Genomic DNA, 16,853 nt, shown 5'->3' on the forward strand with positions numbered 1-16,853 from the left:
GTTTTTGAATGAATGTCTGCTATGTTTTATTTAATGATTCTAGGAAAAGTAAAAGCTCTTCTGAGGCACATGATGATGAGCTGATGAGAAGGAAACATATCTAACTGGGAAAGTGCTGCTGAGAGACATATAAGAGGTAGCGATTTCACAGAATTAGAAGAAGGTCATTTAAACAACTCAGTTCTTAATCTTATTCTTGTTCACAAACACAAAATAAACTTAAAATAATTCTTCAGATACTTGAAAACATGAATAGAGAAACAGCTTCTATTCACTGAACAGATTTCAAAGTGGTACAAATATAGAAAATCCACAAGTACACAGCATTACAATCATAGCAACCTTATGACTCTTTGTAATAGTTTACGTTAATTGCATTTTATATGTATGTAGAAGAAATAAACTAGTGTGGAAAATGAAACTGTCTTTTAGGGATGTTAAGTTTAAGCACTGCAAGCTCCAAAGACAAAAAGGATTTAAGTAAAGTAGAGCTCTAGACCACAGAATTCACTGGATGGCAAACCATGCTACAAGTCGGCCAGGTGTTTCCTCCTCTCCAGCTGATCTAGTGGAAAAGAGATGGGCAGCCTATGGCATGGAAGAAAAAAAAATCCTGATTTTTGCTATTTTCAAATCTAAAAGAAAACAGCCTATTTCGTTAAGGGAACATCATGTCAGATGTTCTATCTTTCTATAACTTTAAAATATGGCTTGAAAAATAGCCTCATTGGCCCTTTATTAAATAACAGAATCCATATAAATTTTCAAATTTAAAATTTATAAAAATTTTATTGTTCTAAATCCTAAGTTATTCAGCTAAACACAGATACGGAATTACCGAGACTAAAAAATCAGCCAGCAAAGCTCACCACTATTTTCACCAGGACTTGCAAAGGCAAAAGCCATTAACTTGCCAGGAATATTCTTAAATTTTGTTGTTGTAACAACAGAACAAAACAAAGCAAAACAAAACAAAACAAAACAAAACAAAAAAACAAAAAGAAAGAAAAAGAAAAAAGAAGAACCAGAATCAAAGAAAGGAAAAAAATACCAGATAACTACACCCTTAGGAATAAGCTTGTACATAGTATATAGTAGACATCACTGTAAACAGCTGATATTTTTATAATCTAGCAGCAATGACCCCAAAACACTTATTAAATGTAGATTCGTCCTATAGACAGAGTAAGACTACTCATTCAAAGGCAGGAAAATGACCAGATGCTCTAGAATCAGTCTGAGTTTAAAAAACAAACAAAAAAGAAACTACAGGTAATCAGACATATTTCTGTAAATGTCCTGGTCACGCTTTCTAAAATAAGTATTTATTGTTAGGTTACTTACTATGTCTTGGATACTGTTGGCAATTTAAATATCCTCACCTGTTGGTATAAAGATAGTGTTTTCTTACCAGCCTTAGCAACTGAAAGAAAATGGAAGTAGGGCTTATGATGAAGACAGAACCAGTATCACTGTCAGAATGAACAGACAGGGACAAGAAAAAGATTGCTGCTTTGGGACAATGCGTTATCCTTCTCAGATCACTGGGGTACTATTCAGTACCCAAGAAAAGCTACATGAGACCTCAGATGCCCAAAGAGGGCAACACTGTTTCACTGGTCAGATTAAGTCTGGATAAGTAACCACAGGGAAAACTGAGGTACACTTTTCACAGACTTTTTTTTTTTTAATGGTTGGTAAACAGAATAGTGTATAGATTAACATATATGAAAGGCAACTGTTAATGGTCAGTTAATAGGTACTCATTTTTGGCCACTTCCCCCACTTCAGTACCCCACTATGATTGCTTATTTTTCCTTTCCAATCATCTTGAAATTTGGTTCAAGTTAAACAATTTTCCTTTTAAGTCTAGAAATTAAGCTAAATGCAAAGTCACTACTCTCTCATTCCATGCTTCCATTTACTCTAAAAATTCAGAATCAATCATTTGTATAACTTTTTATCTTAAAAAAGATAATCCTCTCTGCAGTATTAACTATGTATAACTTATATTCTAATTTTGTCATTTAACACATGTGACCTAATGGTTTGACTTGCCCCGTTCATTCGCTGCATGACTGTTCTGAGTACCTATGTCAACCCACTGTGTAAAATCATATAAACTGAAGGATAGCTGATCATAAGGAACTACATTTCTTGAGGTCTAACAAATTTATAAACTATAAGAAAAAAATGCAATAAAAACAAAAACAACAGGAGATCCTTAAAGGATTTTCCCCTTAGAAGCAACAAGTAAATTATCTATGAATTACATGGATTTGATGTTTCAAATTAAAAGAAACAAAAACAAAAACCACAGCTTCAAACACTGTCTTGTAGAGGTTTTTTGTTCTGGCACATTTACAGTCTAATTACACTCTAGGAAAGAAACTATGATATTAAAAATTAATTCATTAGAACCTCCAACTAGCTTAATGGCTTACTAAGAAGAGCTCATGACCAAATACTTCAGCTAAGAAAACACAGTTTCTTAATACAAAAGAATCCTTCGTTCAATAGCCTTGCGACAAATAGGACATTCACTCATTCGGTCTCCACAGAGCTGGCACGTTCCATGGCCACAGAGGAAAATCATATTCTTCAGACGATCCAAACACACAGGGCACATGGTCTGGAATGTGAGATAACAAAGTAATAAATGCTGAGACATTTTATGGTTTGAAACTCTAATAGGTAACAATTTTGTAACATCATTTTCTTTGCTGTTTCAACCTTTTGTTACTCTAAAATTAAAAAAAATAATAATCTAAAAAATTTTATTTTTTTTCCCAAGATTTTATTTATTTATTTCAGAGAGGGAGTGAAAGAGAGACAGCACAAGAGGCGGGAGGGTCACAGGGAGCAGTAGATGCCCCGCTGAGCAGGGAGCCCAATGTGGGACTGCATTCCAGGACCCTGGGATCATGACCTGAGCTGAAGACAGACGTTTAAGTGACTGAGCCACCGAGACACCCAATTTTAAAAATTTTAAACAGTTAAAATGTCATCCCTATAAAATAGAAATATTGGTTTTACTGTCAGGACTATATCAAAGGCACTATCTAAAATAAATACTATATAAAATAAAAAATGCAAATGCCATGGGATGTCTGGGTAGCTCAGTTGGTGAAGCGACTACCTTTGGCTCAGGTCATGATCCTGGAGTCCTGGGATCGAGTCCCACATCGGGGTCCCTGCTAGGCAGGGAGTCTGCTACTCCCTCTAACCCTCCCCCTTCTTGTGCTCTCTCATTCTCTCTCAAATAAATAAATAAAATCTTTTAAAAAATGCAAATGCCCAAATCCAACAGGAAATGGACAAAAATAGCCAAATTTAGTCTAACTCCCCAACTCTGGAGTACTCTGCTGTTCTTGTATGAAAATATGACAATCTATCAGGCCTGCTGGAGAAGGGGAGCAGTGAAGAGATGTCCCTAAAAACACATGCCACACACTATGATACAATCTCAGACCTATTATCACTCCCACTTTAAAAACGAGGAAATTGAGGCTCTGGTGGGGCTAAACACCTTCCACGGTGTGAACGGGGTTCTGGAGCCCAGAGCTCTTGCTCTGAAACATGCTTCCCTGGATTACTATTAATGTAGAACCCCCTTAGGTTAAAAACAATTAGCCTTAGTTACATATTAATAAATGTAACTTCAGGAACTCAGAAAAATTTAGAAGTATGTTAGATGTACTTCTGTGAAAACACTCTAGGAAAGATATTGATTCACAATAACATATTTCATACTTTATAGTTATAAAAATATATTTTACCTTAATATACTACAATACTTCATTCTGAATTATTATCTTTTCCCAAGTAACACAGAAATGAAATAACTAAAAAAGAATATCTAAATCAATAAATCAAGACTAAAGCCTATATGAAATATAGTTAACCAACTTCGACAATACCAGGGAGCTACCCTATCTTTTGAAACTACTCCATACATCCTCCCAAATGCTTTCCATCTACCCCTCACCGATACCAACTATTCTAAATATTGCATTTTTCTTTCCTTTGCTTTTCTTTATGGTGTGCATGTGTGAGAGAGAAAGAGAGAATATGTATATGTGTATATGTGTGTGTGTATGGATTCTACTTTCTACCTAAGTATCACATCTATACAGAAATGTGCACAAATCATAAATGTACAGTCTGATAAAAGTTCACAAACTGATCAGACGTATGTAATCAGCACTTTATCTATCCCTCTATAAAGAAATGTCCCTTGTGCTCCCTTCCCGCCATCCCAGCCAAGAAAACCACTACCCTTGGTTTTAAACACCATCTGTACAATTGTTTCCAAGTTTGTGTCCCCAAACGATATCCTGCTTAGTTATATAATGACCAACTTTTCCAAAGTGTTTTTACTAATTTATATTCTCAACAGCATCATGTGAGTTGCGGCTGCTACATATTCTAACACTTTGTACTGACAATTTCTAACATGAGTTTTCCATGCAGTCAGGCAGGTGAGAAAAGACACCTAACTGTAGTTTTAATTTTCATTTCTTCTTCTTCTTTTTTTTTTAATGTAAGATCTATGCCCAAAGTGGGGCCCAAACTCACGACCCTAAGATCAAGAGTACATGCTCGGGGCGCCTGGGTGGCTCAGTGGGTAAAAGCCTCTGCTTCAGGTCGGGTCATGATCCCAGGGTCCTGGGGTCGAGCCCCGCATTGGGCTCTCTGCTCAGCAGGGAGCCTGCTTCCCCTCCTCTCTCTCTGCCTGCCTCTCTGCCTACTTGAAATCTCTGTCAAATAAATAAAATCTTAAAAAAAAAAAAAAAAAGAGTACATGCTCTACTGACAGAGCCAGCTAGGCACCTCAACTTTCATTTCTTGATGACTAATCTGAGCATTTTTCACATTTATTGGTCATCCATGCGTTTCTTATTTTGGAAAGTACCTGATTAAATCTTTGAATATTACCTTTTGCAAATATTCAAACACTATAATTGATACCCTAATATAAACCATGATTACTACATAAAACACTAGTAGTTTTACAGAAAAATATTGAGTGTCATTCTTAGAATCATCATTTACCAAGAAGAAAAATTATTACCTGCTCTTTAATGTCCTGTAACTGCTGCTGCAACTTTTGCACATCTGCATTGACATTGGTATTATCTTTGTCCTTTTGTAACACTGGAATATTTCCACTTGCTATAATATAAATAAAATATTTTAATGTATGATTGTTTTGACATAGCAATGATTTTTTATTTCTAAAATTATTACTGCTTTATTAAAAACACAAGAATATTATTAAAGTCCTCTTTAAAAATTTTTCTCATTCATGGACAACAGATACAGTAGTGACATTCATATTATACTCATTCATTTATAATCTTCAGAAAGAAATAGGTTTGCACATTATTTTCTAATTATATTTAACTCAGCCAGACAACAATCTACACACAGATTTCTGGGTTTTCCAAGGTACTACCTGCTTCCTTTGGCAAGCTCACAAATACATTTTATGCTTGTTTTCTCTGCTCCTGCATTGTACGAACTGACGAATGTTGACAGCACAGCACTTTTTAGCCAGTTTTGGCAGCAAAAATTATAAAGTCTCTTAGATGATGTTTATGAGAACACACAAAAACCTAGGCTTCTTCCCCCTGCCCAACCCTCCTTGCTACTGATCCGAGATGAGGAACTCCATGAAAGAAAAGCTGTGATCAGTGAGTCTGGTAAATGGTGGGAAATTTTTTATTTCGATTGTAACTACTCTTCAGACTTTTACTCTTAACTCTAGTTAAATTTGTCCCTGGGATTTTTATTCTACTCTACTGCTGATAAAGACAGAAAGCCCTGGGCAAAAGTGGTTATGCTAATGTTCTTCCTCATGTGTACACAGAACAAAAAATCAAAGATACCATCCAAGTTTATATCTAGTGCAGAGATGAAAAATATTTTTATACAGCTATAGTATTAAGAAGATTGAAAAGTAAATAACTTACTTTTTATTTTTCCACTTCTTCACTGAGTTACACTTCAGGATATCTACAGTTACTCTGTCCTAAATAAATACTACTCTATAAAATATGGACATGCACTAGGTAAAACCTGCTACACAAAGGAATGAGGCATTAATATTTGTGTAACTGAAAAAATAATTTGTAATACGCTATTCCGCCAAGATACACTAAATTTAATCTTAAAAAGAGCACATTTTCTTTAAGCAAGAATACAACAATTTTCTTCATATCCTACATGGAAGTTTCTCAAAAGACAAATGCTTCAAGTTCTATCATAGTGTAAGCTAGAAAAATAAAATTTCAAGTTTCCTGTAACAAGAGCAAACCCCCCCTGTTGCTCTGTAGATTCGGGTCACGTACCCTGTGCTTTACAAGGCAGAAGTGTACTACACATGAGATGAGATCTTCATGAAAGTCCCAACAAGAAAACAAAGTAAGAAAAAGCTCAAGAAAATACACTTACAGATGTCATCAGAGGCATCTTCTGAACTTTTCCCTCCACAACACATAATGAAAGGCACTCTTCGTTCAACTACTGCCCGACACTGCACACACTTCTTCATCAGACTAGCACAGTCTGCGGAAGAACAATAGGATACTTCTTATAAGAGACGATGCAAACAAGAGGGCTGCCCTTCTCAGTTTTGTAACTGAAATCTCACAGAGATAATCAAACGACTTCTATGAATACACGATTCTACCTTCTTAAAATGTTATCAACCTATGAATATATTCTCCATAGGCAGCCTCTAGAAGAGAGAGCCCATTGTTATGAAAATAATGACATTTTCTAACACGTTAGACAAATTGTGAAAAGGGATTTTTCTGTGTTTTTTTTTTTAAATAAAAAATATTTCAAGATCTTAAGGCTTGAGAATAAAGGAGAAAGATACTTCTAAGTTTTAACTAATATAGAATTAATTATACGGTTGTTCACATAAACTATGTTGAAGAATTCTCTTCCCTCTCTAGTAAACTGATGTAATCTAGTAAGGAAATTGTTTAGTAACCACTTTTTCAAAGTAGTGGTCAAGAAAACATCAGATATGTATCATAATGGACTTTCTAATATTTATATATCAGAGGAATGCTCTCCCATCCCAAAGAAGAAATGCCTAGGCACAATTATAGGTTGTGGATTGTTAATTCTACATCTAGTTGTTAATTATTTATGAAATAACATACAGTTCAATATATCCTTTCCCATTAGCATTTACTATGAAAGTATACTCCATATTCTTAGTCTATGCACCAAGTGTCTTTATTATTTCAAAAACAAGGAAAATAAATGACAACTGTGACAGGTATCCAGGGATAATTTATGATCAGGCACTAAACTTTAACAAAGCACAAAACCACAGACGTGGACAACATGAGGGACATACTCCCAATGGTGCTTATGCCAGAGGACAGAGAAGGGTAATCAAGGCCAATCTCATGTCAAGGCCTAAAGAGAGATGGGTCTGATGCTGGTTTACGCATAATGCACTAGGTAGGAGCTAATGCTAGTAGAAACCTCATTTGGGATTTGTCTTATATCTGAGGGCAAATCTTTTTCTTAAAAATTTAAAGAACTAATTTAAGTGGCTCACTGCATAATATATAACCACAATTATCTCAAATTCTTTTAACTATTATGTTAGGTTGTTATATTGCTTATATAAAATCTTTCTTCTTTCCCTCCAAAACAGATACATTCTTTCCTCCTTCTGGCCTGTCAAGGCACTATTTTGTACTCTTCAAGGTTCCAATACTCTGCTTCACATTCCTGGGATGTAGGTAATGGACTAAGTGCTTCACTATACAGTCCCTGAAAGACAGGCATTTTCCACCTCAATTTCATCTTCCTTAGCTAATAAATGTTTATAACGATGTGTCTATACAATGGAGAAAACAACCTACTTCTTAGTGTTGTGAAAATAAATGAGGAAACACTCTAAAAGAGATTAAAATATCTGGAGCACCTGGGTGGCTCAGTGGGTTAGGGGTACACTTGATTTTGACTCAGGTAATGATCTCAGGGTCATGAAATAAAGCCCCATGTCCGGCTCCATGCTAGATGTTGAGACAAACTGCTTAAATGTGGAGACAAACTGCTTAAAATTCTCCCTCTCCCTCTGCCCCTCCCCTGGTGCGCACAAGCGCGCACGCACTCTCTCTCTTAAAAAAAAAATGTCTGGTACAAGGTAAGAGCTTAATAAAAATTAGCTGCTACTCTTGTTACATATGAATGAAAAGACAATGTAAAAACTTTGGGAAACTCCTGGAGAAAGTACTGCAGTGAGGGCTGAAAATTTGTATTATCAACCACTCATTATTACCACTTTCAAGTCTCTGTAGGTCTCACTTAGGTCCAGGACAGGGCAGGGGGTGGGGTGGGGGTGGGGGGGGTGGGAGTGACTAACTACAGCCTCCAGGCCAAACACAACCAGGTGCCTGTTTTTGCTCAGACTTTTTTTTTTTTTTTTTAAGTAGGCTCCACACCCAATGTGCAGCCCTAGGCACAGGGGCTTGAATTCACAGTCCTGAGATCAAGACCTGAGCTAAGATCAAGAGACAGATGCTTAACAGACTAAGCCCCCCAGGTGCCCCCAGGTACCCGTTATTGTAAATAAAGTATTAATGAAAAGCAGTCCCATCTGTTCATTGACATATCTATCATCTATGGTTGTCTTTGCACTATAATGGCACAGCTGAGTAATAGGAAAGAGTTTTAAGTAGTTACTACAGAACACATGGCCCACAGAGTCAAAAATATTATGTGACCCTTTAAAGAAAAAGTATGCTAGCCCCTAGACTACGAAAACTTAAGTAACCTGAGCTCTTTTTACTTAAGACCGAAATCCACAAGTCCTCCTATAGTTGATAATAGCCATTATACTAGTCTTTGGAAAACAAAAACAATTATGTGAGGAGAATGGTACAGAAGGAAACCTTGATCCTTTCTTTAGCTGATGAGCTCCTATCAGAATGAAAAAAATCACCAAGGCTTAAAGCAAATCTATGCCAATGAGATTAATCTATCATACAATTTGTGTATTACTTAGATATTATATTAAAAATCAGTACCTACTGACTGAACTTTTTTAAGATTTTATTTATGAGAGAACAAGCGCATGAGCGGGAAGTTGGAGGGAATGACAGAGGGCAAGGGAGAAGCAGACTCCCCACTGAGCAGGGAGCCCAATATGGAGCTCTACTGGGAGCTCCATCCCAGGACCGGAGATCATGACCTGAGCTGAATGAAGGCAGACGCTTAACCAACTGAGCCACCCGGGCGCCCCTTGAACCATTTTAAAATAGGAAATACCATGCTTTACATTGAGCCCATTTAAGTAAGGTATAAGTTGTTAAACTTGCTTAAAATCCTTCATTGATAAATGAAAACAAAAGGGAGAGGAGAATGTTGAACAGTACATGAATATGTAAAGAACAAAGGGAAGTATAAAAAGCAAAGGCGAGGATGTGGAGAAAGGGGAACCCTCCTACACTGTTGGTGGGAATGCAAGCTGGTGCAGCCACTCTGGAAAACAGCATGGAGGTTCCTCAAAAAGTTGAAAATAGAGCTACCCTACAGCCCAGCAATCACACTACTGGGTATTTACCCCAAAGATACAAATGCAGTGATCCGAAGGGGCACGTGCACCCGAATGTTTATAGCAGCAATGTCCACAACAGCCAAACTATGGAAAGAACCTAGATGTCCAACAACAGATAAATGGATAAAGAAGATGTGGTATATATATACAATGGAATACTATGCAGCCATCAAAAGAAATGAAATCTTGCCATTTGCAAAGACATGGATGGAACAGAGGGTTTATACTGAGCGAAATAAGTCAATCAGAGAAAGACAATTATCGTATGATCTCTCTGATATGAGGAATTTGAGAGGCAGAGCGGAGGGATCCTGGGGGTAGACAATGAAAAAATGAGACAAGATGGGATGGGGAGGGAGACAAACCATAAGAGACTCTTAATCTCATGAAACAAACTGAGGGGTGCTGGGGTGGGGATGTAGGGAGAGGGTGTCTGGGTGATGGATGGAGAGGGTGAGGGTGATGGACACTGCGGAGGGTATGTGCTGTGGTGAGCGCTGTGAAATATGTAAGCCTGATGATTCACAGACCTGTACCCTGGGGCAAATAATACATTATATGTTAATATTTAAAAAAAAAAAAAAAAAGCAAAGGCATTTGAAAGAATATGTTTAAGAGATATTTTAAAACATCACTTGTACTTTAATATACTCTCCCCAAAAGTCCTATAACCTCTTCTGACATAAAGATTAAGAAAAAGATTAAGAAGGCCAGACATTATAGTGCCAAATGGTTGCTGTGGTGGTTCTCAGTAGTGGGGAAAGTATGCAGGAGGGCAATATCAAGGTGAAGACAAATGAGAATGTGCTGATTTTAATTGTGAGCAGGGCTAGACTCAATGTTTCAAAATTCATTTTTGGAAATAAATTTCTATAGTGTGTGAGGAGATCATTTTGTGCTGATACAAATGAATCAAAAGGTGAGTTAGTAGAAGCTGGCTTATTCTGTCTTTGCTAACACTCAGGAGCAAGGAAGGACACAGGTGACATTATACATAGTACAGAGGAAGAGATGGAAGGTACTATAGAGGCCACCAATGTTTTTGTTCATGGGTTATTAAAACAAAACAAAACAAAACAAAACTCTCCAAGCTATAATTTTATTTTCTATTTTTATACTGAGTAAGTTTTGTATAGGCTACTTACTCTCACAAGCACACATGTGTCCACAAGGCTGAAAAAGAACAGCTGCTTTCTTGTCAGAGCATACCACACATTCTTCAATCTGCAAAAAAGTGGTTACAGCACAAGTGTGAACATCTATAGATAAACCTCCTAACTCTAACAGTTCCTTTTGTATCCAAGTGTATTTCTTCTATACGGCAACACTCTCAGCACAGGAAACTTAATATGTACTCCTCCTCCGTCCTCTGTTCTTTTGGTTACTCATTTTTTTACCCTTATATACCCTGACCCTTCACAGGTTCTATTTCCATATTAGTCTCCCTATCTATCCCAAAGAATGATAAAGAAAACTGCATTTCCTCTGTGGTAAGAAAGACCAAAATAGACTTTTTTCCCCCAAAACTAATTTGACAGAAAAATTCAAAAAACAAATAAAGGAGTATAAAAATAAATATAAGATAAGCTAGATTTCTAATATTAATAAAAACCCAGTCAGATTAGCAGACGGCCAGAGCCCATGTGGAATTTCTGTTTCTTCACATCGGAGGAACTTTCCCTGGACTTGGTTAGCTCCCCCACACTGGTGGGAGTGCATGGCTCGGGCTGTTCTTTCTCCCTAATCTCTAAAGTCACAAGTCTTCCACAACCTATTCATAATTTCCCTCAATTTTACCTCCTCTTCATCTCCACTTCTTCAGAGTTTTGAGTGCGTAGCTACTTCTTAACCTGGCTCGGCTTTTCTCACCCCCACCCAACCCACTGCCCTTGCATCTTTCACCTGTTCTCCTCTCTTCTGATTCATCTTTCACCTGCTCTCCTCTCTTCTGTTCATCTTTCACCTGTTCTCCTCTCTTCTGTTCATCTTTCACCTGTTCTCCTCTCTTCTGATACACGTTTACATTTACCTATATCTGTGCCACTTCATACTACTGTCCAAAAGTGATGACCACCAGTCACCTATAATCTCACCTAACTAATCAAATAGTGTACACATGCTCTTCACGGACTCTCCCAACTTATACCTTGCTCTGTACATAGAATTTCCATAGCTGAGTAACAGGGGAAAGAAGTAAGACATGGTGGGTTTTTATATTCCTAGATCCTTTATATTCCTAGATTCAAACTATAGCTCCACTAGTAACAAATATATCTAACATTGTTGAGCCACAGCTCTTTTTATCTGAATGATAAAGAACAACCTTTCTTCACAGGGTAGTAAAGGGTAAATCAGGTATTATGTGTGGAGTGTTTAGTTCAATGCCTAATACAATATCAGTGTCCAAAGCATGATAATTCTTTTCTTCTCTCTATACAATGATGTGCTATTTCTTTAAAAGATTTCCAAAGCAACTGTTTATACATCTGAATTGTTCATAAAAAGTTTAAAATAATCCAGCAAATTGATTAAACAATCATTTACTTACCAAATCCCCTAATATATATAATATGTGTATATATATATTTTAGGTGTTTAAAATCTTTGTAGCCTTAACTTTTTTCCCCTTTGGATTTTTTCCTCAGGTTATATTCCCAGGAAAAGAATTACCAAGTAAGAGTATGTTTACTGTAAAGGCTCATAAATATTGTCAGGATGGTCTCTCAAAATCATGAACCCATTTATTCCACCACCAGGAGTGTTTAAGAGTATTCATTTTCCGCTTTCCTGGCTAGCATTTGTAAAATTTTACTTATGCTAATTTGATAGGAATGGTTAATGGTAATTCATAATTTTTTATTTACATTTCTTTAATTGCTAAAGAGACAAAGCTTGTTTATTCCCCCTTCCTCTAAATACCAGTTTTATAATTTGTTATATCTTTAATGAAGATGTTCATTATCCTTTAACCACTTGGGGTCACTATTTCTTTATATTCAAAGGCTCTGCAGCTAACCTGGCAAATCTATCTGGCGGGTATATTACTTTTTGTACTTTTCTACAGGTTTGAAAATTTCTTAATCTGAAAGTCAAACTGACAGTCTACTAATTCTTGGAACTGAAAAGTGGTCTAAAACAGAATGACAGCATATTCCTCCCTTTCTACTTCCCTGTTCCATCAATCTTCCCTCCGTAGACAGTTCTTAATTGTGTCTATCACCACACAGCAGAAAGAACAAGGATTGAAGAATCAAGAGATCTATGTCTGATATTCTTTTTTTTTTTTTTTAAAGATTTTATTTATTTATTTATTTGACAGAGAGAGAGAGATCACAAGCAGGCAGAGAGACAGAGAGGGGAGGGGAAGCAGGCTCCCTGCCGAGCAGAGAGCCCGATGTGGGACTCAATCCCAGGACTCTGGGATCATGACCTGAGCTGAAGGCAGAGGCTTAACCCGCTGAGCCACCCAGGCGCCCTATGTCTGATATTCTGAGTGAATGTCTCTGAGCTTCAAGTTTTTCAACTATGAATCCTAGAGCTGGGGCTTCCAGCGGACAACCTGGGGCTCTGAACTCACTTATCTCTCTCTTAAAGCACCTATACTACCTTATATGGCAGAGTAGCTTAATCTAAGTCTCAGAAGGTTACAATTTTTTAGTAAGGAATTATGTATACCTCTGTCTTCACTACAAAACAAGGGCTCAATAAAGACTTGCTGAAATAGGGTTTAATCTAACACAAAAAGTTTCAAGCGTAACAGCAGAATACACAGATCAATCTACAAATAAGAAAATGGCTTAAATTCTTTCAGATTCATTCTCAAACTGTTGCTTAGAAGGAACAGTCTTCTACTCTTAAGGTTCCCTATGAAAGTGTACAAATCATTGGCAAGATAACGCCTTTTAAGTCACTGCCAGCTAATTTATTATAAGAATTAGTGCAGCTCCTTTCTCATTAATGAAGGTAAATGAACAGTTTAAGAAACATCAGGGAAAAATGAGAATAATAAGAAGGGAATGAAAAAAGAGGATAAATTTCACAAATGATACCAAAGAAAACCAAACATATCTTTCGGTTTAAGCTACTCATCTTAAGAAAAATTATTTCTAAAAAACTTAAATCCCACTTTACATACATATATAGAAAAACTAAAAAGGAAAATCAATTATTTTAGTACAGCCAAAATGGAGAAGATGGTATAGTTATGATAAAGCACTAAGTTATACAGGAAAAAGATGGAATCAGAAACCAAGAAAAGAATAATACTTCTCAAAAAGCAAAGAGTCAGACAAGATAAAAAGTTCAGAGTGGATACAGAATTTGGCCTTCACTAACAGCAAGATGATCAGACTTTATCTGCATCTTGGAGGGACACAATATTAAGTGAGTAGCATCATCTATGAGAATTTCTTGCACAAAATGTTTAAGCGGACTCTAATCAAGCCATTAGATCTAACTTAGAATTTACAGAAAACACAGAGGATAAAGAGACGAATTAAATGACACTATGCTAAAATAATCAAATCCAGAATGTATGACATTCTACAAAAAAAAAAAAAAAATCAAGTGGACTTTTATAAAGATGAGTATGAGAGTCTATGTACTCAAAAAAAGTATAAAATATATGTAACTACAATAAAAAAATGGAACCCAATAAATCTCTAGGTTATAAGACTTTAGAAGCAATATAGTAGATTTTATTTTTAACTTCTATAGTTTACATTTAAAGAAGGAAACTCAAAATTATTCTCTTGATAAATAAATTATATATTCTTATATTTAAATCACTCTTAGACTGAAATTTAACAGACATATGGCATCATACAAACTTACTTATCATTATTTATAGTCTGAAAGAACTTCATAAAATGATAAAATACTATATTAAAAATACATTACCTTTGTCCTGGACTGAACTTGTTCTTTACAGATGAGGCATTTCTTGACTCGTGGAGAACATAAAGAACAGGTAGCAATATGTCCACATGGCCCAAAAAGAGTATCTCTCTTCATATCTGAGCACACCATGCATTCTTCTAAGGTTTCAGAATCATTACTAATCATAGAAGGACTTCGAGAACCCACTTGACCACTAACAAAAGAAAATATTTATAATCAATCCTATCAGAATATTTATATTAATTAAAATGCTTTTAAAAACATCGAGAGCATCATTTGTATAACACAGCTTTCGTTATGCTAAATCAAGCTGTAACATCTGTTTAAGAAACACTATATATTTTTCCATTTATATACATCTCTGCATCTTTACATACTTCTAGTACTACTTAAATTTCAAATTGAACAAATAGCTCACCCAACAGAAATGGGTATATTTTCTTCTAACAAAGAAATCAAAAACACTACCTACAAAAAATTTAACATGAACACAGTTTCACTCAGACTCTGTTTCACTTATATAGAACCAGCAGAGATGAGCAGAGGAATAAAACAAAAATTCTAGCTAGAGCCCACATTAGTTATCCTAACTACAGACAGAATGAAGCCTCCAGCAGAGTCCATAACTGACAGGGCACTGTGGAAAATGTGTCACTGCAGCTGCTGTTTTGACATTTCTTTAAATGTATCCTTAGGAGCATAAAATTGTACTATGTAAAGACAGAACTCATCTATAAATCTATAAATACAAGACAAAGAAATACATAAAATGACCAAGTACAGCTATAGAAAGGGGATACTCTGTTTCTACCACAATCTTCAGAAACTCATGAACACACACACATAGACAAAGCCCTTTCATCTCAGACACCAGTGTTAAGGTTATTACGGCAGTAATTATGGTGCCTTCTATGATTTTAGATGCATGACATCATTTTGTAATACAAGTTTACATTCCTTAAGGATATTCACTTACAGAAATGTATATACCTTTTATATATATATATATATATATATATATATATATATATATATATATGTTAATTTCCCCCTTCACAAAATTCTAAGGTATTGATTCCAACAAGAAGTTATTTATCACTACACCCAAATTACAAAAGAGGCAAGAGAACACAAAAATCAAGGGACAACTACTAAAATGTTCAATGACAAGAACCAGATATAAAGGGCAATAATAATTGCACAGCACCGTTTAGATAAAAAAGGTAATGAAATATACCTTTTTGTATGTCTACAATATCTCATAAGAAAATCAGTTGTATTATAAATAATAATTAAAATCACTGACATATTTTACTTTTAGAAAAGAAGACAAGTGTGAAATCATTTTTAGAGACTGCTCCATCAGGAATTGGTTCCATCATGTGCTCATTCTTTCAAATTCATTCAGTCCTTCAGTGATACTTGGTGCCTGTCAGGCACTATGTAGGGTGCTAGAATTATTACTAAGTTTGTGTAAGATACACCTTACTGGTGAGCATGTAAACTGCCTCTCCTAAAAAAGTCTATTAAAGGGGTGCCTGGGTGGCTCAGTCATTAAGCGGCTGCCTTTGGCTCAGATCATATCTCAGGACCCTGAGCCCCACATCAGGGTCTCTGCTCAGCAGGAAGCCTGCTTCTCCCTCTTCCACTCCCGCTGCTTGTATTCCCTCTCTCACTCTGTCTCTGTCAAATAAATAAATAAAATATATATTTTTTAAAGTCTATTAAAATTTTAAATATATCTAACAGTCACAGCAATTTCACTAGTAAAAATTTTTCTTATAGATAAATTTCTTGAACATGCAGGAGTACTAGTAGATCAGACAGAGTTAGGAAAGTTTCTTAGCACTTCCTAAGCATAAAGTGTCATATTCAGTAATATAGAGAATACAACACGCAATAAGAGACATAGTGTCTTGCAGGAAAATTTTTAAGAAAGGGTCAACACAAACATGATGAACAAAGAAAAAGACATTTTCAAATAATTAAGCTCTCCATTATGAAACCACATGGTACTTTATATAGAGAGAGAATAGTAAGTTTTATGAAAATAAATGATACAAACCTGACTTTTTCCTTATGACACTTTGCCAGTGCTTTGCAGAGACTTGGATCAGGACAGAGATCAAGTGGCGATTGGCCCTTCTTATTTCGAATGCTAAGGTCAGCACCATTGGCAGCCAAAAAACAGGCAATAGATGCTGCGCTCTTCTTCTCCGCCCCCTGGGTACCAAGTCCCATTATTAACTGAAATCAAATGAAAAGAGTCATGATTTTCCTCTTAGGAATCTGTTATCAATTCTCAACAGCAAATATGTGTGTGTGTGTGTGTGTGTGTGTGTGTGTGTGTGTGTGTGTGTGT

At 36.0% G+C, this 16,853-nt stretch overlaps 1 protein-coding gene across 1 annotated transcript in view; it reads right to left on the reverse strand.

Annotated features, from left to right (window-relative positions):
• Positions 1-1,008: 1,008 nt before the first annotated feature.
• Positions 1,009-16,853, reverse strand: part of MIB1 (mindbomb E3 ubiquitin protein ligase 1) — a 134,599-nt gene continuing 118,754 nt past the window's right edge. Inside the window, exons 16-21 of the mRNA XM_032859780.1 lie at positions 16,557-16,738; positions 14,492-14,684; positions 10,738-10,816; positions 6,457-6,570; positions 5,075-5,175; positions 1,009-2,632 (exon numbers count right to left, since the gene is read on the reverse strand). Coding sequence (XP_032715671.1) covers positions 2,492-2,632; positions 5,075-5,175; positions 6,457-6,570; positions 10,738-10,816; positions 14,492-14,684; positions 16,557-16,738 — 810 coding nt within the window. The 3' untranslated portion in view covers positions 1,009-2,491. The remainder of the gene's footprint in view (positions 2,633-5,074; positions 5,176-6,456; positions 6,571-10,737; positions 10,817-14,491; positions 14,685-16,556; positions 16,739-16,853) is intronic.

The sequence above is a fragment of the Lontra canadensis genome, unplaced genomic scaffold, assembly GCF_010015895.1.
Source record: "Lontra canadensis isolate GAN:19392208 unplaced genomic scaffold, GSC_riverotter_1.0 scaffold17, whole genome shotgun sequence".
NCBI lineage: Eukaryota > Metazoa > Chordata > Mammalia > Carnivora > Mustelidae > Lontra > Lontra canadensis.